At 40.4% G+C, this 24,106-nt stretch overlaps 1 protein-coding gene across 1 annotated transcript; it reads right to left on the bottom strand.

Moving 5' to 3' along the window:
* Positions 1-806: 806 nt before the first annotated feature.
* Positions 807-4,534, bottom strand: LOC118781722 (cytochrome P450 1A1-like). Its single transcript, XM_036534733.1, has 7 exons — positions 4,398-4,534; positions 2,884-3,791; positions 2,644-2,770; positions 2,391-2,480; positions 2,031-2,154; positions 1,731-1,817; positions 807-1,480 (listed from the first exon to the last, which is right to left on the bottom strand). Exons 2-7 carry the CDS (start codon positions 3,721-3,723, stop codon positions 1,192-1,194), a joined length of 1,557 nt encoding a protein of 518 aa, XP_036390626.1. The 5' UTR covers positions 3,724-3,791; positions 4,398-4,534; the 3' UTR covers positions 807-1,191.
* Positions 4,535-24,106: the final 19,572 nt, after the last annotated feature.

Raw genomic sequence — 24,106 nt, 5'->3', positions numbered from 1 at the left:
TAATAGGCATATTCATTCAAACATAGGGGTTTGGTAACAAAATGTTTTATTATCTCACAGAGATACATTTTAGCTAACAACCAAAAAGCATGGATTACATTAAATTATACAAAATTGATAAATAGCTATATCAACATTATTAACATATTGTTTACAAAATAGCTTGTGTTTGTTTTTCACATTAATGTTATAAAAGTCCTTCATTACTGCAGTTCTAAATTTGACTGAATACAAATTAATAAGACTTGGACAAACAGAAAAAAATAATAATTCTAATTCTCGCAAATTATTACAGCCACTAAATCTTAAGGTATCCTGGTGAATTTTACAGTCCCTCTTTTAAAAGTTTTATGAACAAATATCAATAACATAGGTTAAATCTACACACAGATAAATCTACTCACAGTTCTTCACTATTAATATATTGATAAAAGCATGTCACATTTTGGGATTAAAGCCATCCATAGTAAAATAGCTTCAGTGGTTATCCCCACGACTCAGCAGAATTAGTTGTTTATTTAAAAGATAGAGTGAATCTTTCAGTAATATCAGAATGCATTGATGTGATATCAGTCTGCAAAAAAGCACATAAAATATAGGGGCTCAATTTCTTTGTTAAATTCTGCCATTTAAAGGAATTATTGTTGTTTAAACTTTGGAATCCTATGGTGTACCATTGATACATTCGGTTTGACTTCTTAAAAAAAACTATTGATACATTTCTTCCCATTTCCTTGCAATTATACCCTTACCATAGCCCTACTTTAACAGTCCTGGATTAGTATTTATGTGTTCAGAAATGGAATATGCACCATAGAACGAGGAATGGTTTAGTGTGGGTACAGAAATAAGATTTTGTGGAGCACAAAAATATGTACAGCAGCAGACTGATTTCTGCAAATTTGAAAATGTCCAGTATTCCCTGAGGGTTGCTAAATTAGCATTACTTATATAATTCTCCATTATATATGCAATTAATGGCCAATGCCACTTTACCAGTCTTCCTTAAAGCAGACTGGGACTCATTCCTCATTAAGAGAATGGAGGACAGAACAAAACATGGTGCTTGACTCTAGATACGAGACAGTTCTCCATTAGAATTTTCTGCACTAATGTTTAACCAATGTTTGGGGACAGCTAAGAGTCAATGCACTGTGAGGCAGGAACAGGGAAGCTGGGTGTTCTGTCCCACTATCGCACCCGCAGGCTGGCACGCAGCTGGCACCGCTTGTGCTTCATGGTGAGCCCGTACTCGGGCGTCATGTCGAGCGGATGCCCAGGCAGGTCATGGAAGCGCATCCTCTGGAGCAGGATGCCCAGGAAGAGGAAGACCTCGGCACGCCCGATGGCCTCCCCAATGCAGCGCCGCTTGCCCAGGCCGAACACTAGCACTTTCTCTGCCTCCAGCTTGTTGACGCTCCTGCCATCAGCATTCAGGAAGCGCTCTGGGCTGAAAGTAGAGGGCTCTTTCCACATTTTACTGCAGAAAAACAAGAGAAACGCATGATTTAAGTGAAGAACTGCCAGGTAAACAGGGAGCACCAGTAACAATTTTATGTAGTTATAAAGGGACCCTATAAGCTTCTGTTGTTTAAAAGGACCATTCGTTGGTAATGTATATAAATGAATGCTTTTAAAATTGTGCAGAATAAAAATACCCTCATATTCCATGAAGTGTGTATTTGTTGACTGATCCTGATGTTCATTTAAGATCAATAAATGACACTTACGGGTCATGGTTGACCTGCCATTGGTTGATGAAGACACAAGTGTCTTTAGGAATGAAGAATCCATTTAATGATGTGTCTTTAGTGGTGCTACAAAGAAAGAAAAATTATTAATTGACTCATCTTGTCACATTTTCCTGTCTGCCACTTCATCCTTGTATTTATATTTCTATCTGAGATGGGATACTGACTTCCATAATATATTCTCTTTGAAGGCTGCTGTCAACAAAAAAGGCAGCAACACATTGAGCAGCTTCAGTTGTATGAGTGTGAGGATGTGTATTTTGAGTCCAGGTGTCTCACCAGTGGGGGATGGTGAAGGGCAGAAAGGAGGAGTGGCGAAGGAGCTCCAGGATGAAAGACTCAAGGAGGGGTAGACTAGATTTGTCAGAGAGACGTGGAGTGCGATCCATTCCTACATTTTCCCCTGTGGACAGTGGAGAAGTAGGAAAATGTGCCCATGAACACACAACATAATTCAGTCAATGAGAGACATAATGTGGAATGTGGTCACTTCAGTTTCCTCCACTGCCTGAATTTGGCTATGATGAAATTCAAGGATGTAATATGTTATGTTAGCCATGAGAAGAAGTTCACTCAATAGAATGGCATTTCATCTGAATATCGTAATGTTCACTGGAATTAGCCAACATTTTTACTTACTCAATTCTTGATGAAGTTTCTCCTGAATCTCAGGGTATGCAACCAAATACATGACTGACCATGACAAAGCAGTGCTGATGGTGTCAAACCCTGTAGAAAGACAATTAAAGTGGCACTTAAAATGTGCTTAGCAGTAATCAGCCAGACACTTCTTATGTGTGAATTGTATAAAATGCGCAAACCAGTAATTTCATATCACAAAAGCAGCATTATGGCTAAAGCAATTAATATGAAAATGAGTATTTTCACGCACCAGCTCCAAAGAGGTCATTAACAATGCCAACGATTTTTTCATCGGAGACTTGGGTATTTGAGTTCTCGTCCAGTTTCCTGTCCTCACAGTGATCAATCAGGGAATCTGTGATGTCCCGGATGTTGTTCTGGATCGGAAGTCAGAAATAACACCATGACTACCAGGGTATAAAGTGGAATACAATGCGGAGGGGAAAAAAGAGAAAATGCATAAAGCATAAAGTACCATCTCCAGACTGACCTTGTCATAGGAATTGTAGTGCTCTTTGACAATCTTCTGCACAAAGGCATTGAAGCGAGTGTTGATGTCCAGGAAGGCTTTCATGGTGCGGCTGGGCAGGAAGCGCAGGAAAGGGATGAAGTCCGCGGGGTTGCCGCTGCCCACCACCTGCCCGAACTCGTCGCTCATGTTCACCAGGCTCACCAGCTCCTGGTCATCATGGCTGTAGCGCCGGCCGAAGCACATGCCGCAGATAACGTTGGCAACTGAGACCACGATGTGGCGGAAGGGGTCGAAGCTCCCGGCGGCATCCATGACAGTGCTGAGTTGTTTCACCAGGTACTCGCCCTCCTTAGAGACGTGCTCCTCCAGCACACAAGAATAGTCTGAGCTGCTGCCCGCGATGGTCGAGAAGGAGCGCAGGGCACTCAAAGCCAACTTACGGCGTGTACGCCATACCCCAGCCTGGTCAGTGCTGAAGGCTAGACTCTTGCCATCATTGATGAAGCGGAAGCTGTAGAGGTCTGGCCGGCCAGCGAATTCCTCCCCTTGCTTAATAAGCGCCTGTCGCACGGTATCAGTCCCGCTCAGAACCACCACGGGCCGCATGCCGATCTGTATCTGGAAGACGGGGCCGTACCGCTCGCTCATGGCGCTCAGGCTCAGGTGTGGCTTGGTACCCACTTCCAGCACGTTTCCAATGACAGGGAGCGGCTTTGGTCCTGGAAGCCGCCGCAGCCCCTCTGGAATCTCATTCTGCCAAAGCCTCAGTAGCAAGTATGCCACACACACTGTTACTATGGCCACTAAGCCCTCAGACACAGAGATGGGCCCTACTATCGGCAGATTCATCAGTGCCATTTTGAAATGATGTACTTTTCTTTCTGTTTCAGTTGAGAGAAGAAGGAGTCGTGTCTCTTTGGGAATGACTGTTAAGAGGAAAAAAAAATGATTAAAATGTTTTAATGATAATAAAAAAAACTCTGGATTAAAATCTGAATAAAGCACCATCTCCTGTCTGAATCCTTGCCTGGACATTCTTTCAGCAAGAATTAAATTACGTTAATTACATTCATGTAAACCTGATGTTCCTGAGTTGCAGAACTACTTTAATACATTATGTATTAAAAAAAAAACATGTGGACTGAACCAATCCTTGAACGCACACTTGTAACACCTAGTGTAGGTATTGGAAATTAACACTGGCTGGCATCTTGTGAAGCGAAACGGGCAGTTTTTCCAAGCATACAACGCATTGATGTCTAGACATAAACGTCAACCCCTCGACAATGCAAACACAAATTTTGGTAACTTTATATTTGCACACATGCGGACCATTTTTTTCCAGTGCTAGCCTCAATATGAAAAGAGTGTTGTGACTGATATAACATGAAGTTTCTCAGTCCATGCCCAACATATGCCGCTTTCATTTGCTTAATAAACCTAGATAATCAGTTTCAATATGCTTAGTTTTACGCCGCTATCCTTAAAAACTGTTGGTTACACACTCATAAACGACAATGTGGTAGGATTACCTTAAAACATGAAATAAGCTTTGCGGTCCGAATGCGAAGAGTTGTCCAAAATTATTATCAGAATTCTGATTCTGGGCTGTAGTTACCCGAAGGAGCGAGCTGTTTTGGAGACGATTTACTCGCGTGTTTTCCTTCCAAACTCCTGGAGTCCTCTAATGATGCGCTGGACGTTTGCTTTATAGAGCGCTCCCCCACTCTATTGGCCAGCGGGAGAATGACGTAGGAAGTTCTCGTTTTCACTATTTGGGAGTTCAGCGGTGCAGCAGGGGATTGTCTGAGGTCAAGACGGAACAGAACAGGCATCATGAAAGAAAAAAATACGCACCCAATACAAACAACAACTTGTCAGAGTAACGTAATTTAACTGATCGAATACAATTATCGTTAATAAGATTATAATACATTGATTTAAGCATGTTATGTTCATGTAACATACCTTTTTACTAAAATTTCTGTTTAACGTATATTTAACTTATTTTGATGTTTAACCAACAGTACTGTATCAACAATTTGAATAAAGTTCAATAAATTAGAGTTATTGAGTCAGTAAATCGATAACTTCAGTTATTATCACAAATCTTGCATGCAGATAAAAACTAAAGTTGGTTATATAGCTATCTAATCCTGTTTTCATTTCAGTAGATTCAACTTAAAAAAAATCTTCACTGTATTCACAAGCTAGCTGCAAATAACGTCAAGAGATAATTAAAGGGTAGAGAAGTATTAAAAATGTAAAGAGTTGTGAAACTTAAATAGCAAATCCATCCTGTTTTTCATCCACCAGGCTTTATTATTAATTTGCTTTATTATGCGCGATATAATCCGCTTGATGTAGTAATAATAATAATAATAATAATAATAATAATAATAACACTGATACAACCTGTGCCAAGGCGATTAATAAAAATGTTCACATGTATATCCCATATGGTATTTCGTTCATTTAAGGAAAATGATGTTTATGTTAAACGAAATATAGATGTCAGGCCGGATTGGAGCAAAGGAAGTGCAAAAGGAATAATACAACTATTAATTGCGTATATATTCTGATATGCATTCCAACTGCACAATACTGGCAACTGAAATGTTGCTTTCAGGCAAATTGGCTCAAATCTGAATCGATTGCAATGTATATTATATGTGTATTTACCTTGAAGATTCACTAATCCATTAAAAACTAGAAAACATTCCTGTCGGAGAGTGCATAATCAATGCAACAATGTTAAATAAACCTACATTATTACATCCACAGTTATCATCTATTACAAGTATGACTGTTCCGCCACATTTTTTAATATAATTCTTTTGGTTCAAAGTTTACTAACACTATTACACAATTCAGTAATTCTGAAGCGTCAGTGATGTGAATATGCTCTCAGTGCGATTGGAATGTTTTAGGCTTTCTTTTCTGTTATATACCAAACAATAAATTAAATCTTTATGTATTTGCATTTACGTGTGCATTTAAAGTATTACCTAAACTATACATAATCAGCAATAAGAAAGAAAATTGTTCTGTGTTGATAGTCTATTGAATCGGCACGGAAATATAAATTGAATCTGGTTAATTATGGTATAAAAATAAACTCCTGAAATCGCCGGGAAACCCCCCCCCCCCCCTCCAAAAAAAAAAAAAAAACAGATGTTCATCAAATTTCGTCAGTCAAAACTAGAACTAAGTAAAACGGATTTAAAGGTTTGTCAAGGTTTTATTTAGAATGTAAATATAATGTTGGCAAGTTACTTTCGTGTTCGAGAAGTGTTTCGCTCGCGTGCAAAGGTGTAAGCTGGAGGAGGGAGAACTTCAAGCCCCGAAGTGTTTTTTGATGATGGGACTCGCCTTTGACAGCTTGATATATCTCACAGTGTCAGCGGAAAGAAAAAAAAACGCCATATGTAGGCTACAATAATACATATTGTGGAATAGCAATACATATTGTGCTTTACCTAAATTCATTCGATCTATACACTGATGTTGCGAAAAGTATAAATTGTAGTATAGCCTAGTTTTTGGGATGAAACATATACAAAACCAATTACTGTGGAAAAAAAAAAACATCTGCTACACTCTCTAAGATTTCATTCGGTTAAGAGTATCAAATAAATTCTTAAAATACACGTTCAGATACAGTTTCCACGATTGTGGTAACACCCAAAATGAGCAAGAGTTATCGCAAGGTGGTGGAGTCATGATAAAGCAGTCAAACACCATCGCGTGCATGCACCTGTTAGCGCTCGGGTTAAAGATTGGCCAAGTTGCGTGAGAGCGCTTTTGCCACGGCAGATCTTCCTCCCGCCCTCCCTCCGGTTAGGGATGCTGGGGAATTATCTGTCAACAATGAAGGGGTGAAAGGACAACTAAGTTCATTGCACCCTTTCTGTCTACATCTGAAAATAAAATATTGCCTGAAATGGAGAAATATTTGACAAAAGTCGCAGAGGAAACTTATATGGAGTAGATTTGCTTGACTTCCTGTTAAATCTGCCCAGCAGCACTGCAGACTAGAATTTTGGGGTGCGTTCGTATTCAGGGGTCCAACCACTGCTGTTGCCTCACACTGGGCAAAGTATCGTATTTGGCATTAGGCTACTAATAACCAGGCGATTAATTTCACTCCCCACAGGTGGTGCATATGTCACACCCCTGCATCCACCTTCTCCGTGAAAGCTGTTTATGTGGTTATTATGATGTTGTATTAACATTGGAACATGGGGTTTATTCAATTCAAGTGAAGCAAAGTCAGGGAATTAATTCACTAATAGAGAAATAAATCACTAATGTAGGCTATATACACCAGTACTTCTCCATTTATACAGTTATCGCTTGCAGGAAAGTACCGAATGGTTATGTGATGTACCTTAGGCTCGAGGGTTTTAAGTGTAACTGTAAGGTGTTGGGTTCAGATCGCAGGTGAGATGATACTGCTGCACTCAGGTATTTAACCTGAATTGCCATAGTAAATCCACACCTGTTTCAAAGGATATACCAAATGTTGAGTTACGCTAACGTCACGCCAGATGCAACAGGCGTCTGCAAGATTTAAAAATAGTAATGGTATCTCATTGCTACTTTTATTATTGTACCCCGAAAGGATCCCTCTCTTCTCTTTGGACAAAGGAATTTGATTCCGAGATACAAATACCTTCTCCATCATTTCGTGCGCTTTCATGCTGTGCTCAAGATCAGTATCAGACGCTCCTTAAAGTTCTGTGCGTTTCACTGCACACGCATAAAGACAGTAAATACGCCAAAGCGTTTTGTTCCGGCTCTAAATCGAACAAAACTATCCTAACTAGATTACTGAATACTTGTGGCTATGTCGTATTAGAGCATAATTTAGCTCTTACTCTATCGCTAACCCGGCATGCCCCACCGTGCAGTGTGTCTCTGGTCTTGGCGATTGCGTGAGAAAGCGGAGCTTTTGCTACCCAGAGGGCGTGGGCTAGCTCTTCAAGACAATCCTAAATCTGCTTGGTCAGTCACGCGAAGGCGACTGCAGTCCCTGGAAAGAGTAAAAGGGTCCTAGGTTCGCAGAGCAAAGCGGGACGTGAGGATTTTTCTTGGGCACGGAGCTACTGTAAATGTTCATGTTCTTGGGCTTTAGAGTCAGGCGATCTGTCGCCTAGACTTCAAAAGTTCGCTAGCGGCTGCACAATGTTTAAATTAACAACAAGGCGATTCTCCCCTGTTTGGGTGCAGCGACACCCATGTCTGGTACCTAATGCAGAATTAAGGGAGAAAACACATTCATGTCTCCCCTATAGAATTGTTCTGTGCGTACCCGTCTGCATGTTTGTCTTTATAATGTAAAATGCTTGCACATTTTCTGGTAAAGAGTACTTTTATAAGTATTTTTCCACATTCGGTTGTGGGACCTGGAAAAAAAAAAACAGCTGGGACAATTCCAAGCAGATATTCCTTATGCTGATGAACAAAGTCTGAAAAGCCTGAGCTATAGGCTATGTCTTTTTTGTGGCTTGAGGTTGAACTGTCTTGTATGTAGAGTAGACAGCCCCTCCATAGTCATTTTTTAATTCATACTGATTTTAGGGTAGTTTGCTTTTAACTAATGCCTGTTGCAACTTTTGCAAGAATTGGGTTTATAATTTAGGCTGCAACTTTAAACATTGTATTTAAGTTATGCGTGTAAACACATATGGAATGGTTCATATTATCATCAGCATTTCCTTAGACCACAGACAGGACACACATGGACACACACAATAACTGTGCTACTTAAAAAATGCTTTGCCTTTAGCACTTGTCTCCAAAGGAATCTTTTGTGTCGCCTGCACAAGATGAATGGAAGTCAAATGACTGTGAAGGCAGCTTAAGTTTGAGCATGCAATGGCCTAGTGTGCACATCACTTACCGTCCCACCAGGTGTGTGTGTTTATCTGTTGGGCTAGAGGGTCGGCCTTGCACACACAAAGAGTTTGAGTTTATTTTTTCTCCTAAACTGTGGGGGTGGCTACACCACTTAGATCATTCATGTTTTCATTTTTTTTTTCAAACACATACCTGTGACTGTATTCAGTAGGTTCAGAAGAGTGATGTCTGAACATTAGTGAAACAAACCATCTGCATCTGATCAGAAACATACAGTGGGAGAGAGGAGAGTGAGCCCCACATTTTAACTCACTGTACACACTCAGAAGTGAAAATGTTACATTGTTTGTCATTCTGGAAAAGGATGTCACAAATGATATGATAATGTGCATAAGGAACTCATAAGATAATTTTTACCTTAAAAAAATATCATTTTTATTTTAGTAGTGTCATGTATTTGCTATCCAGCTATATTGTAATGTCTGTGGTGATGGCTTACAATACTCTGTGCAGTTTTACCTGTTACACTATCAGGAATCCACATCACACCTGAAATTGTTATTGTAGCAAAATGAAACATCCTTTTCAAGAGCTCAACTGCAGCTTTCCACCTGACATGCTAACTGTTGTAGTCCAGTGTTCTGCCCCGAATGTCAGAAGTTTCCGAAGAGGGCCTTCAGGACTTAAAAGGGGTGAGGTGCATTCCTTGCTCTCATTCTGGAACTGAATGAAAGGGTGCGAGAGGACCTACTGAGACCAACAGGGTTGTTGTCTGAATTCTATCACCCTTGCGTGTGCTCTGATCAGACCAGGCTTAATAGGATTATATGGGGCTCCACGTCAGGATACAATGCCCATGACCCACGATCACCTCATATGCACTGACATTCCCTACCTGAGGCTACCCCCAGGCAGATGCTGACACCAGAGATAAAAAAAAAACAGTGCAGGGGTCCCCTGAATGAAAATCAATTCTTTTCATCTGCTGTATCAATGTTAAAGAGATGGGGGAAATATTGAAGATTTTTTTTTTTTCAAAAATGAGAATCTCTCTCAGGCACAGAAGCACCAAAGGGAGAATAAGACGAAGCAAGACAAAAGAGACTGTAAAACAATTTTGCCAGTCTTCAGTTGCCACAGTGAAGTCAAATTACTGGCAGAAATGGTGAAGCTGTAGATGATTGATTGATACATACGCACAAGGCAACATAGTTAATGCATAAGGTAAAGAGTCAGAGAGAAAACCTGAGAGCACGAGAATCAGATCAGAAAAATAATAACAGTAACTTTGGTTAACGGCTCTCCTGCCGTATTATACAAAAATGAAACACGCAAATTAGCGATTGGCGTGCCAGCAAAAAAATTTCACAAAGACCCTGTTGGGTGGACGGAATGACATCACCTTGCATTCACTGATTCGAGAACGTCTGCGAACCAAATGCACTCTGCCCTGAATGGTTGCGTGCGCATATCTCTATCGACTATTCGTCTTTGTCACCGCTCGTCTTTTCAGACACGACGGAGCCAGGGCGCATCATTGTTGCTGACTCATGAAAAAAAAAACCCTTGGAGAGAGAGAGCTATCCTTTCCTTGCAAACGCTCTTGACAAAAATAATTAAAACGCCAGTGACCACCCCTCATAGCATTTCCAGTGCGAGTGGAAAGCACTATGGGTTAATGATTTGTGCCACAGTCTCGGCATTGCGTGCAGACTATGTTTACTCGGGCCGTGCCAGGGGTCGCGAGGTTGTGTACAGAGAGAGCAGAGGGGGGCATCGGCCAGCCTCGCGGGGTCACCCCTTTATCATAACAATCACCGGCTGTTTTTGGAAGCACGCTACTGTTGTGTAAATACAGGAGTTGGCAGCAATCGACTTCAGTAGATGACTTAGGCAGTAGATGACTTCCGTGATAAAAATCCGCATTTTAAATGAAATTGTTCTATAATTTACTTGTTATATGAAACTCTGAAAATGGGTTAGAACTGAGCTTTTTATTGCTTTCTTGCTTTTCGAACTCCAGCCGACTGTTTTCCTACTTGAAGAACACTCAGCAACCTCGAACTTAATTAACCGTCTCGCAAGATAACAGAAATAGTGCATTCTGGCGTTGCTTATCTTTCAACGTCCTACGAGAGCCACAGCCACATACCAGACAATGAACACCCTGCAAAATGTGCTTACAGTATTTCCAATATTACCACTGTTTTAATGCATTAAAGATGCTTTCACAAGGCAAGGAGGCAGGATTGGTAGCCACAGAGACCTGTGTATCTTGTCTTATGGAAGCCAATAAATACCATAAAATAAGACAAAACCCAATTTCATCGTTCTTCATTGCCAAAGTGAGAAAATAAAATGAGTTATTTATGTTAAAACATATTGTATTGATTAGGTTTATGTTAACTCTTTGTTTTATTTAATAGCAAATATTTTGGTCAAGACATGTGCTGGGAAAATACAATTATTTGAAAAATTTGGTCGGGACAGATTGACACTTTCATTTCAGTGGCATTGGTCTCATCTGGTGTCTTCAGGAGATTGGCTTCTTTACTAGGGCCAGTGCTAGAAGGGTGTTCAGTCCTGTTGTGCCAGTCCCACATGCTTCATAGCATCTTGTTGTGGTGCCACACACACTCCTCACAAACACACACACTTTTGTTGTGAGTTTTATTTGGCACGTGCTGCAATGTCATTATGCAGCTAGAGGCAGTCTCCCTTTCCAGATAAGCTTATAAACGTGACCCACTGACCTGAATAGAGGGAGAGAAAATACAAACCTGTAGCGGCAAGTTTTAATATGACGGAGTAGTTGGGACTAGATGGATGCAGTCTGGATGGGAAGATGGCATTTTGTCAGGAGGCTTACCGTGATTTTTATTTGTTTGCAACTGCTGTTTCTCTTAGCTGGGATGCTGATACTCAGGATTTTGGAAGAAACTAACTTAAAAGGCTTTGTGTAATTCTTATAATAAAATTCAGGCTAGCTTTTGCTCCAGGGGCCTGTGTGTACCAATAAATCACTTTGAGTGACCTGAGGATTGTCAGGGAAGTGGGTGTGCAACTATGATTCTGAGTCTACCCAGTTTCCCATTCAGAGGTTTAAAGGTTACTTGTCTACGTCTACTAACAGTGTCACTATTAGCTAGCTACAGTACGTAAGTTATTGCTTCAGGGTTTTATAAATGTCAGTTAAGGTGAGACTACTATGTGTATAAAGAAGAGTGGACACATATAACTTACACAACCCTGCATAAGTACTCTGTTGCTGGATTACAAATCAGGGTGATTATGCCAGTGAGTGGCCACATGACAGAGAGTTCCCTTCAGTGCTACTGGAAGCTGTCTCCCAATAACAAAATCCTGGGCCAACATGGCCAGGACACAGAATCATATTTAAAAAACTGAATGAGTCATGTAAGTGCCCTAATCAATTTGTATAAAAATGAGAAGCAAAATAACTAGCTGAATTAACTGTGCCACTGGGAAGCTGCTATGGAAGAATTTGGAGTTTTGTTGTGGTGACCTAGCAATGAGACACAAGTGAGTTGACAAGTTAACTGTTAGCTAAAGTTAGCTGACTAGTTACTTTGGTAGCCTTTTCTGTCTTAACCAATTGGTCACAGTAAAATGGAGAATGCTGGAAACAACATTTAAATGTACAATGGTAATTTTTTGGCCTCATTTTAAGTAGCCAGTTGTTGATGTAAATTTACATAAACTGTTTATATATATATATATATATATATATATTTATATATATATATATATATATTGATAATATAGTGGACCAATTTCTTTGGTGTACTGAAGAGAATTTACTTCATCAATAAGGTTGTAGTAAGTTCAAACTCTCTTCTTATGTGGGATTTAAATATTTGATGACCATTTAAAATTAGCACTTAATTAGCAATCAAACCGGTCCTGTTTTATAGAAGCAATAATACATGAGAGGGTGTGAGTTAATGTGATTACTGGACCTCAATAATGCTGGCAGTAATCAGCTTTGCCTCGCATCTGATGTCCACATTACCACCATGCTAATAAACATGATAGTTACCCTTTTGTGTATTATTACTTCAGTCAATAACACATTGCTACAATACCAAGCTGTTATTCATAATATTTGGCTGGAATGCTAAATTGGCCAATCAGATTACATGGTCGGAACTATCTATTTTATATTTATATTTTACATATGATTAATGAAGAACTATCAACAATAGTTCATTTTTTCAGTTGCAAAACAAAAATAACATGAAAAAGGATAGTGTAACACTTAGATGACACATGACATAATTATTGCCTGTTATAAATTAACAGCAAAAAAATCAGCCCTGGCCAGGTTCTCATCAGCAAAGCCTCAGGGAAGATATGAAACAGAGACAAACAAAGAAAAACCAAGAAAAAGTAGTAGTTTTGTGGTTTTAATTTTAGAATGAGATACGCATCAGTTTATTTTGTCAGTTAATTCAGACTTCTGGTTTAGAAGCTTGGCCCGCTTTCTGCTGGGCAAAATGTTGCAGACTGGCCCGGCGTGAGTGCTCAAGGGAGCATATGAGCCACCTGCCCTCACCCATAGCGGTGCTACACGTGCATCGCTGGGCACTTGCGTGACAGTGAGACAAAAATATCTTTTCCAAAATAAAACATTCGCGCATGTAAAGAGAAAGAAAAGGGGGGAAATATGTCAACCTGGTGAGTGAGTGAGTGCAGAGAGAGAGAGAGAGAGAGAGAGAGAGAGAGAGAGAGAGAAAATAAGAGCGTGAGAATCAGAAGCATAAGGAGACAGATACAGCACTGCTTCTGGACTGTCATTGCCAGGCCCGGGTGAAGGAGAGTGCATGCTATGAGAATGGTCAGGCATCTATCTACCACACTATGTTTTTTTTGGACAGCACACAGGTCCAGTCCCTTAGGCACTGTTGAGTAATTGACTGATCCCAGTTCAAGCATAACAAACCTCTTCCTTCACCCCAGTGAGACAGGACATCCGACATGGCTGGCCACTGAGTATGTCTGTGTGTGTTTGTGTGTGCGTGTGCATGCGTGTGTATGTGTGTGTTGCTGGTCACACACCCATGCATGCATATGTGTCAGTGTGTGTTATTGTAGCAGTCTATACGTGGCCTTGCAGATGGTTTTCTATACAGCTGTTGCACTGAATTGACATCACCAAGCTCATTAAAATGGCTGTGGTATTTTGAGTCTCTTCAGCAGTTTCAACAGAATCCTTCACACCTTTTGTGTAGAGATTCAGTGTTTCTCTGTGTCAAAACAGCATAGTGGAAATGACATGTTGAAGACAAGTAGACAAGAACTGTCTGAGCAAACAGTAGGAAGTATTGTTTGGGATTCATCTTCTTAATTAAAAACATACATTCATCTTGTTGTTTTCATATTTTGGACACACTGGAGCCTTTCAATTAGTTTTTTCAAGAGCAAACACACATGGTATACACTTTCAAATACTGCAATCCAAATCCACAAACTTTGTCTTTTTCTCTTCTTATGAAAGCCAGCAGTTTCAAAGCATTTTTATTTGCAGTCCTACTGAGCAGTGGTTAGCTGTCAAGAAGACCTTCTGGGTTAATGTGTATTATAGTTCATTTGTTACCCAGACCATAGATCACTTAGTAATCTGAGGACTATGTAGCAAGATATTGCACAATGAAATGCACTTTTGCAACAAACTAAGATTACAGTGGTGACACAATGGCAACATTTTTAATTACTGTGATGGTTAGTACAAGATTTTTTCAGAGCAGTTTACTGCATTACTTTTAAATCCATTTAAAACAATGTGTGACAGCAGAAGTTCAAGAATCTAAGTATTAAATGAAGCATTAAATTATTTTGAATTCCCACTGAAATAAAAAAAAGAAAACACTTGACTACACAATGATGTTTTTGAACACATTGTTGATGTTTTATCTCTGTGGCACACCTAAGATACATGCAAACAAAGAAGTCAAAGAAACCAAAAAGGAGACAGCAGACATAAAACATGGTTATATGCATTAACTAAAACAGTACAACAATGCCAGTATGTGTCTGCCATTGTATCTGCTATGTGAGTGCTGATACACAGACACAGGCATACATGCAAATATGAAATAACACTTAAATACACTCATCTATAGCTACATTGAAAGCTGTCTGATCATCTCCTAGCACAAGGACCAGCACAGAACATGCTTTATAAAAATCTGACAGGCTTCATTTGTCAGAGCTTGAATTAGTATGTGGTAAAAGTTAAAGAAAATAAAAAACATTCAAAGGTCCTGGAGAGCATGGAGAAGGGCCAGGGTTTTTCAAGTACACCGAAGTGCTGGTATCAGAATGTGCCAAATATAATCTCTTCATCAGTTCTGTTCACTCTTTGTTAATAATTAGAGGACTGTAGGACACAAAGGTACAGTGTTTTAACCATGACACGTGGATAAAAAGGACATAAACAAAGGTGTCTCTTTTGTTTCCCCAGAATTAAGCTCATTCTGATTCATTCTTGCTCTTTTCGGCAGGGCTTCACAGGCTGGTGTTCTGTGATAAGAAAGGTTTGCTCTGTGCTTCAATGGATCTAGGAGCTGCCTAGCAACACAGCTGAGAGGTGGAAGTGTTGCAGGTGTGAGATGCAGTGGGCAGAGTGCCATAACGTCCTGTAAAGCATGGCACGTGCGTGTGTGTGTGTGTGTGTGCGCGCGTGTGCATGTTTCAGCTTATGTCCTTTAGTGCGTGTTCGTGAGAACACTGGCTCTGCTGCTGTCCTGCCTCGTCCTCCATGAGCCCTGGGTGTACCTGTCCTAAATAAACTTCTGTCCCCTTGAGGCAGCAGCATTCCCACTCCGCCCACTTCAGCCATGGCTCAGGGGCAGCTGCAATATTGAAAACAGATGGGAAAAAAAAAAAAAAAATCTGAGGTACAACCACCGTCAGAAGCAGTGATTGGTTTTCATGTGCCGCATCTTTTTTTTTCCTCTTTTCTTCCTTATATATGCGCTCTTCTCCCTTCAAGCTTCTACCAAACTTTAAAATAAATAAAGTGGAATCATGATTTGTGTGCTGCGGAAGAATGCAATTTAAAAAGCAGCAGTTACTGTTGCATTTTATTTATCAGAAGAGGGATGAGTGGCTGCAAGGAAACCTCAGCTGGTTATAGGAGCTTGTTCAAGCCTCCAGTTTCTGAATGCCTGCGGCAAAGGAGTATAAGTCCTCTATCAACACCTCTCTGTCTGCCTGTTCCTTGGTCTCTCATCACCTCACCACAACTTCCAGTTAAACACTTTTCTTGGAAACCGACCAAGGAGACGAATCAATCTAGAAGCCTGCCTATTACCTTGTCTGGCAGGTGCAAAACGCAAAAGCTCCTTTGATTATCATCCAGTTGTCAACCGACAATTAACAGTAGCTGTAATTATAACGCATGAAAAAAATTGCCTGTGTGCTACTGTTCAGCTGCAGGACACTTTTGCTTTGTGCCCTTTCTGTTTTCTTGAAATGGCCTTCCTGCACTGTTCCCTGGGCTTCTGCACCAGAACTGAAAGTGCTTTTTGCCTCTCACCAACTGATTTGAGATAAGCTTTGTTTTAATGTAATTCTAACCCAAACCATGATAGGAAAACACTATGGTTATCTGACAGTGAAGAGTAATGCAGCTCATTACTTTATTGTGAGGTGTAGTGTGAGTTCCACAGGCAACACAGTTACATTAAATTTATGCATGGCCTGCATGTTTCTTCAAAAACACTTGCAAAGACAAACTCTACAGCAGCGTTTCCCAAACCTCTCATTCAAGTGATCAACTCGCTATGAACTCCTGAAGCTGCTTAATAAACAAACTGATCATTTAAATCAGCTGTGTTGGAACAGGGAGAGATCTAAAACATGCAGGACAAGTGGCCCTCCAGGAGAGGTTTGGACACCCCTGCTCAAGAGAAAATTTCAGTTTAAACATGCAAGCATAAAGCTACATTAACAAAAGCAGAAAAATTGAAAATTGTCTGCTGCATAATAATTCTGCAATATATTTTGAAAGAGATGCACTTTCCTTCTACTGTAGAATGAATATTTTACAGTTTATTGACATGTGTGTTATGATTAGTGTGTCAGCTCTAGCCTTGGAGGAGCAGGAGAGAGAAGAGAATGTTTAAAGGTCACATGAAAAAAACAAGTGTTGACATGTGGCTGCTTTGTATTGAAATCTTTTGTCCCCTTGTGAAAGTTTATGTAGTGTTTATAAAATTATTATTCTTTTGTGCCCTGCACTTACAGAGTGAGGTGAGTAACCAGATAGGTATGCCACATGGTGTGTGGATTCCTTTTGCATGAACAATGTTTAGAAACAGTGATTCATGACCAGGCTAACCATGATGCGGAGGGATCATTGTGAAAAAAAAAAGTGTCACCGAAACCTAACCTAAGGCAAGAGGATGAGAGAAGGAAAAGAAGGCTTAGAAAAAATATAAAAGAGGATGAAACTGAAATGCCTGCTATGGATGCATTTCAGAGATCCTGCCTGGCTTGTGACTTAATTTTCATAATACCACACTGAACCAACAGGCTTTAAAGAGTCAAACCACCTGTCTGAACAAGTTTTCAGGCTATTCCCTGGTTGCAAGGTGTAGCCTTGTCACAGACATCTACATGTACAAAATGTACATGCTGTATGGCAAAATTGCCAGCACAGGGAAACAAATATTACTAGCCTCTCCTTAAAAATAGCCCTCTCTCATTTAAAAAGGCACATCTAATAAATTATTTTTTCTGCATAAAGCACCTTCTTTTTTAATGTATGAAACAGCAATGCACGCATAGTGGGCTACGGATATAATGGCACTTTTTCAGGAAACACATAGTGGCACAAGATGTCAAACTGTAGGGACAGGTGTTCTTGCGATCTGATTGATCTCCCAAAACAGAATCTTTAAGGTGATAAATAAAAAGGAACTGTAGGGGCTAAGGGGAATTTTACTCATAACCTGGGCAGAGACTCGTTGTTCTTGTGCAATTTCAAAGGCTTTAAAATGCTTTGAGGCAATGACATGACAGATGACTTAGGGCATTGCAATTATCGTAATATTAATTAAAAAAAAAAAAACAGGAAAAGACATTCAGTTATTACCCTGAACACAGTACATTTGTGACATGCATTAGTCATGTTTGTGAAATATGTTCTACACTGGCTAAAAAGGCTTCCGGAGGCTCCCATAGGTTAAAAAGTGGTAGAATGGCAACAGGCATCTGTGTCTTCTGTCACTTTCTCTGCCAGTGCCTAGTGCTGCGGCATTGCAGGTTGAGGGCAGTGCCAATGGTCAGCGGGGCTTTTGCCAGTGGCAGTGTATATTATGTGAATTTATATGCATTTTCTTAAAAGGGAAGAGGAGCTGCTATCGTACTTCATGTTACCTGAGACCCACAACTCCCCCACCCTTATTGCTCACTGCCTGCTCCTGCCTGTCTGCAGCACAGGAAGTGGCTGTCGTGACTGTGGCTCTTTAAGCTCCTTCTCACGCCACCCCGCTACGTGTCAATCACAGCCGACCGAGGCGAGTGTGAGGGAGGGAGAAGGAGAGCGACGGAGGGTACGTGAAGCTGTATGCGTGCATAGGTTTCTGCAAATCACTCGTGTGTCAGAGGCACCCCAGTGATAAACTTTCCAGGAAATGCAACTGCTTGATGCTTGGCCCTCATGTAACCCAAACCTACTTCCCTCGTGAGGACACTGTGTTCTCAGGAACGGTTCAAGATTATGGTTATTTCTGAAGACAATCATCATTGCAATCAGGATTTTGGATGAACACCTCTTATTACTGACTTACTGTAATCTTTATATAATGAAGAATTTAATACACATAATTATACAGTATATACTATTCATGATATAATCAAAATTATCAGGGAGGCCAGTAATTTTATTTTTACCATTTTTACCAAATATCTGACTATCTGAACAGTACAGCACTGTCAGATTAATTGTTAAAAAAAAAATACTGTCTCAGTGTAACTAGCAAATCAGGGCTTTCAAAACCCCATTCAGCTAAATCCCAGGTGTGCCTGTTATGTAACTGAGCTATGTGTACACAATGAGGAATGTCACCTGAATTCGCTGTGAGAGAAGGATCAAAAGAATGTGGATTGCTATTGCTGCATTTAATTACATCCTCTGTGTTCTGTCGCTGACTTTTATGATCACAGAGGGTATCATTATGGTTATAACATTTTTTTAGTAGATGGTGTGGTTTTAAGGCTGGTGTGTGTGTGTCCTCTCTTCCCCCCCTCCTTATATATCTTGTTACATCTCTGCTTCTACTCTTATTAATCTCAATATATTTATCAATATTTAACAATCTGCATGGCAAAATGACACCAATATCATGGTATGTACAGTGTGAAACTTTTTTAAAATTTCAGGTTGTGACAGTGCTCGACAAATAACTTTAATAATTGTCTACTGCTTTTTGGAATAGCATCAGTAATTGATTTGAAATTCTGTGGAACTGTCTTGGTCCCCTGCTTTGCTTTCACAAAGATGACATGAAAAGGAATCGTCTTGATATAGTTCTGTAGTGGATCCTAAATCATGTGACCTTTCACCTGTCTCTGACATGGTTTATGTGAGTGTTGAGACCTGCGTTGATTTGTGCGTTCAATTTGTGCTTGATATTCTTTCATGCTACAAATCTCATACACAGTGAGCACATCTCCAGTGTAACACCTGTGATCGCAAGAAACTGCACCAGTTGGCCAGAGAAAAACAAAGACATGACCCTGAGTCAACGCAATGTTCTCTGAGATGGTTGTTTTCTTTCCTCCAGATCAAACTGTCTCTCATGTGACTTTTTTAGCATTACCTACAGTCCTTATGGACTCTGCTGACTTATATATAATGGGATTCTCATGTTCAGTTTGCTTTGTAAGGTAAAGTCAAACGGAAGTATAAGGAGAGCTATTTACATTTGAATAATTACCACCTGATGGAAAGGGCCCTTTAATGGATAGAAATTAAGTTTCACAGCAGTTCTTATGTTGAACATATCATGGTGAACATATTTAGATAAAGAGGCAACTGAATTGTACCATACAGGTGCCGTTTTGAATATCTATCTAATCACAGGTTAGCATCAGCCCTAAAAGGATGTCTCTCTCTTCTGTCCCAAACCTAAATGAATCTTAAATGAACGCTTTGGTTGATGCCATTTGGCATGTGTACTGTGTGAGACCTGCCCTTTTGCCCCACCTCTTGTACTGTTTGTACAAAGTGTCAGGGTACATTGAGTACATTCAGCACTGGTGATAATACAATTAGCTAAACTGACCTAACAGCAGGGGCCAAGGGGATATTAAATGACCAGCTCACCTTAAATACCCAGACAGGTCTTATTGAAGATACAGACATACAGATACACTACACCTGAGGTGTTTTCACTACATTTTGCTTTGGGTTGACATTATGCTAATTAGTCTCAGATATAATAGCAGCTCTAACAACAGCCCAAGCAAGTAAAATGGAAGTAAGCACATTTATTCTGTAATGCATGTGTGTGATCAATTGAAATGCAGACTGCCAAATTATAACAGCCTGCATGTAGCAAACCCTTCCCTAACTGCTACTCTCTTTGTTTACTGTATCAGGTTGTAATACTTGCTAGATCGTGCTTCTGGGTCATGTCACTCCCATCCTGTGGCTTGGCTGTTTTTCTACATTGTGAACATGATAGAAGTGTTTGCATGTTGTTGACAACACGTTACTACTTGCTTGTACAATGCGGAATGTCACGTCAGAAAAATGGATTGGTTATTGAACTTTAAAACAACCGTGGAATATCATAATACACTAATTAAGTATGGCTGGTTTTCAGTAGGCTGCCCCCTTTACATACGCAAGAAGAGTGCAGCAAGAAAACTGTGGCGTGTGAAAGACACAATGGGGGGGAAAAAATGTGTAAATGCCAGCACAAGATCTCCATCTGGCTAGAAATGGAACATGGGAAGATTATTGAGCTGTGGAGAGAATTTGAGTGTTTATCTGATCCATCCACAGGCATCTATCATGGCAAACAATGGGAGCCTCAACTGCACTGATTCCAGGTGTTTCAGGTGACCACACGCTGCTCTTGCTTGTAATTTTCAAAAAATCAGAATGTGTTTATTATGCTTCAGTGATACCCTCTGTTGTCTGTCTGTTACACAGTGCATTACTTTGACATTACTCTTGAATTTTATGCTAATATTGTATCAATGTACTGTATGTAGTCATTGTATCAGTAAGTATGACTATTATTAATTCTAGTGATTAGTAATGGTCTAAATATGATAGTAGATAAAAATTTAGTGCACACTTTGAAAAAAAAATAAAAAGCAACAAAATGGTTCATGCAGAATGACTAATGAAAATATTGATCGTGTGATTGATCGTACATTCATATGAAAATGATATGATGCCAATTTACAATTAATGCAGTGCCTTCAGCGTCTCATTAAAATAAGCATTTACAGAGCCAATTTTATCAATGGCATGAAAAGGAAAAAAAAAAAAAAGAGTGGCGAGAATGCCGCCCGCCACAGGCCAGATGGAGAAGTCACAGAAATGAAAAGATAAGGGACTCGTCCTCACGCAAACCAGGCAGCCACATGCCCGCAGGTCACACTCTTTCCCTTAAGAATGAGCCCGACTACTCCCCAAGCCCGTCTGGCCGGTTCTCCATTCGCTGTTCCGTGCTGTGCATGCGAGCAGCTTGTAAATGACAGAGGAAACCGGGGTGTAGAGACAAACTGCCTGGGGCTAGGGGAGTTTACACAACTCTCCAGCGTTCATCCTCCTGTCAGATATTTGTTTGTCCTTTAGAACATAGTGATTATAGCAATAAACCGGCAGCTATTCCAGTGACAAATATATTAAAGTTTTTTACAGGACTCGGCCTTCCTTATATATATCTGGTAAATAAAACGATAAGAACTTTTTTTCCCAGTCAAATGGAATGGATTTTTTTTTTTGCTCAAAACCACATGGTGAATAAATTCACAGTATATTTATTGCTGTAAAGCAAAAGATTTATTTGATTTAAAATAATTAAAATAAATAAAATAATCACCATAGCTGTACAAAAGTGGTGTGTATACATGGTGTGTGTGTGTGTGTGTGTGTGTGTTTATATTCAGGTATTTACAAGTCAGTGAAAATACTTAAATATTGCTACATGTATTTCACCTGAATTTGTGTCCTAAATGGTATTCATAAATAAAAGCATACTTGATTCTGGTATCTGTGAACACACAGTGACCAATATTTCTGAGCCTGTTGCACTCTTCTGTAAATTTCAGTCCTGGAAAAAAAACCATGGTACATCACCACAGTACATGTAGTTGACAGTGCTCTCCTCTGTTGAACAACAGTGGAGGAAATCTTTGCCTGAGCTTGAATATCTGAGGGGGCTAGGGTTCATCTCTATGACATAATGAAACAGTAGTTCTCCGTCTGTACAGGACACCACAGCAGGGACTTTACCCTAAATCACAGAGGCAGGGAATGGTATTTTTTTTTTCTGAAGCTCATGCATGCCTACCATCACATCCACTTTGCTGCCTTGGCACCATACACACTGATTACTCCAGCAATTAACTGGCTTTGTTAAAACATTCAGTTTGTTTCCCTTTGATGATGTGCGTTCGTTTTTAGTAAAACCTCTGAAACAGGGGCACAGAGTGACATGAAGTGTTTCAACTCCTACCGCAACCCTGAGTTTGGTGATGGAGAGACAACAGAGACTTTCCATAAACCTGAGTTACTGAATCTATGGCTTTGGTATCGGAACAGTTGTGCTAAACCAATGATGCTGATGACATCACAGTGGGAGGAGGCAGTAAGGTGCAGAAACTGAGCAGTGGAGTGCTGGCCGGGGGCCAGGAGAGTTAGCGTGTCAAGGTGTCCTAGCTTCAGACCACGCCTGCACCTGTCAGGTGTTCCATGGCACGCTTGTTGGTTCTGTGCAGGAACTCATGTGTGAGAATATATCTGTGTGAGCATGTGTATGTGTGTGTGCGTGTGTGCAAGTGTATACATCTCTGTACGTGAGTGCTCCCTGTCTCTCTTGGTTCGTTTACCTCTTTTTGTTCAGGCTCATACCCTGGCATCGATTGTCATCTGTGATTGGTTTATGGCGGCCAGGCAGTCCAGGACATTCCTACATATTTGCAGTATCGTGTTGTCACGTACCATCCCGTCCTCTCATCAGAGTTCCCATCCATACCTACACACGCTATGGGACTGGTTATATAAACATTTCAGAAGGAAGTCTGGAGGATTTAATATCACCTCCCCACAGGTAATCTGAGCACATACACTTTGTATCTGTATGGCAGGGATGGAAAATCTGTCTTTCTTAAAATGCTTCTCTGCCTTTTGGCAAGTGGTCTTTTTCAGAAATCAAGGTTCCACAGGGAGAACAGTACAAAGATGGAGGCTCCTTCCATTTACCTTAAATCACTCACTCATACAATAAATGGAAAGTCACTTCATGCAGACCTGCATGATACCAAAAACTCTCCTGCTGAGAATCAGAAATGTCAACATGACAGCCAGGTGCACTGGGAATCACTGTATCTGTGTGCTTCTCCGGGTTTATAGCGGTGTAAAGGGAAGTCCCGTTCACGAGGGACATTACAACAAAGTAGAATAGAAGTAGTAGAACAGCTATATTCAGTAATCTCAACAACTTCAAAAGGATGTAGGCTAGCAGCAGGATACAAAAGTGGTCGTGGCTTCACTTCATTTGGATGAGACACTTCAATGCTTCCATGTCGTCCTGGGATATGGCCCACAGGGAGAACCAGGAAGGAACCTGATTCTACAAATTACAATGGCACTAGCTGCCGTTGCCGACATCAAAAGAGCAAAGAAAGGCCTTTGTATTGTGTCATTCAAGGAATGTTATCTAATACAAAGATAATCTGCATTTAGTTTCTGTCTGGTTATAACAAAGGGGGAAAGACAAAGGTCAGAACAAGGTTACAGGCACCCATGCCACATGAAGGGCAGGTGAAATGGTCAGACTCAAGTGGCATCATCACAGGAGAGCTGCTGCTTTCTGCTAGCCAGAATGCATGACACTAAAGTCTTCTGCTGAGCTCTGTGTACATGCATGCTGTGGTCTGGTGGAGATCCACTGCCCTGAACAACACACACATTGTGATCTTCTCTCTGCTCTCCACAAGACATGCCTCATAAAATGGGACTATATACCCTGTGAAGATTCATGAAATGCAGGTGGCAGTGTGTCTTGGTGGACAGTTCTTTTTGGGTCAGTGATTAGGAATATTTGCCATATCTGAGGTTTAAAAACAGCACAATTCTCTCATTATTAAATGTCCAGCATATTCTAGC

The sequence above is a fragment of the Megalops cyprinoides genome, chromosome 8, assembly GCF_013368585.1.
Source record: "Megalops cyprinoides isolate fMegCyp1 chromosome 8, fMegCyp1.pri, whole genome shotgun sequence".
In the NCBI taxonomy this organism is placed as follows: domain Eukaryota; kingdom Metazoa; phylum Chordata; class Actinopteri; order Elopiformes; family Megalopidae; genus Megalops; species Megalops cyprinoides.
Note: the sequence above shows the minus strand (reverse complement) of the source record. Positions and strands in the feature narration are given on the sequence as shown.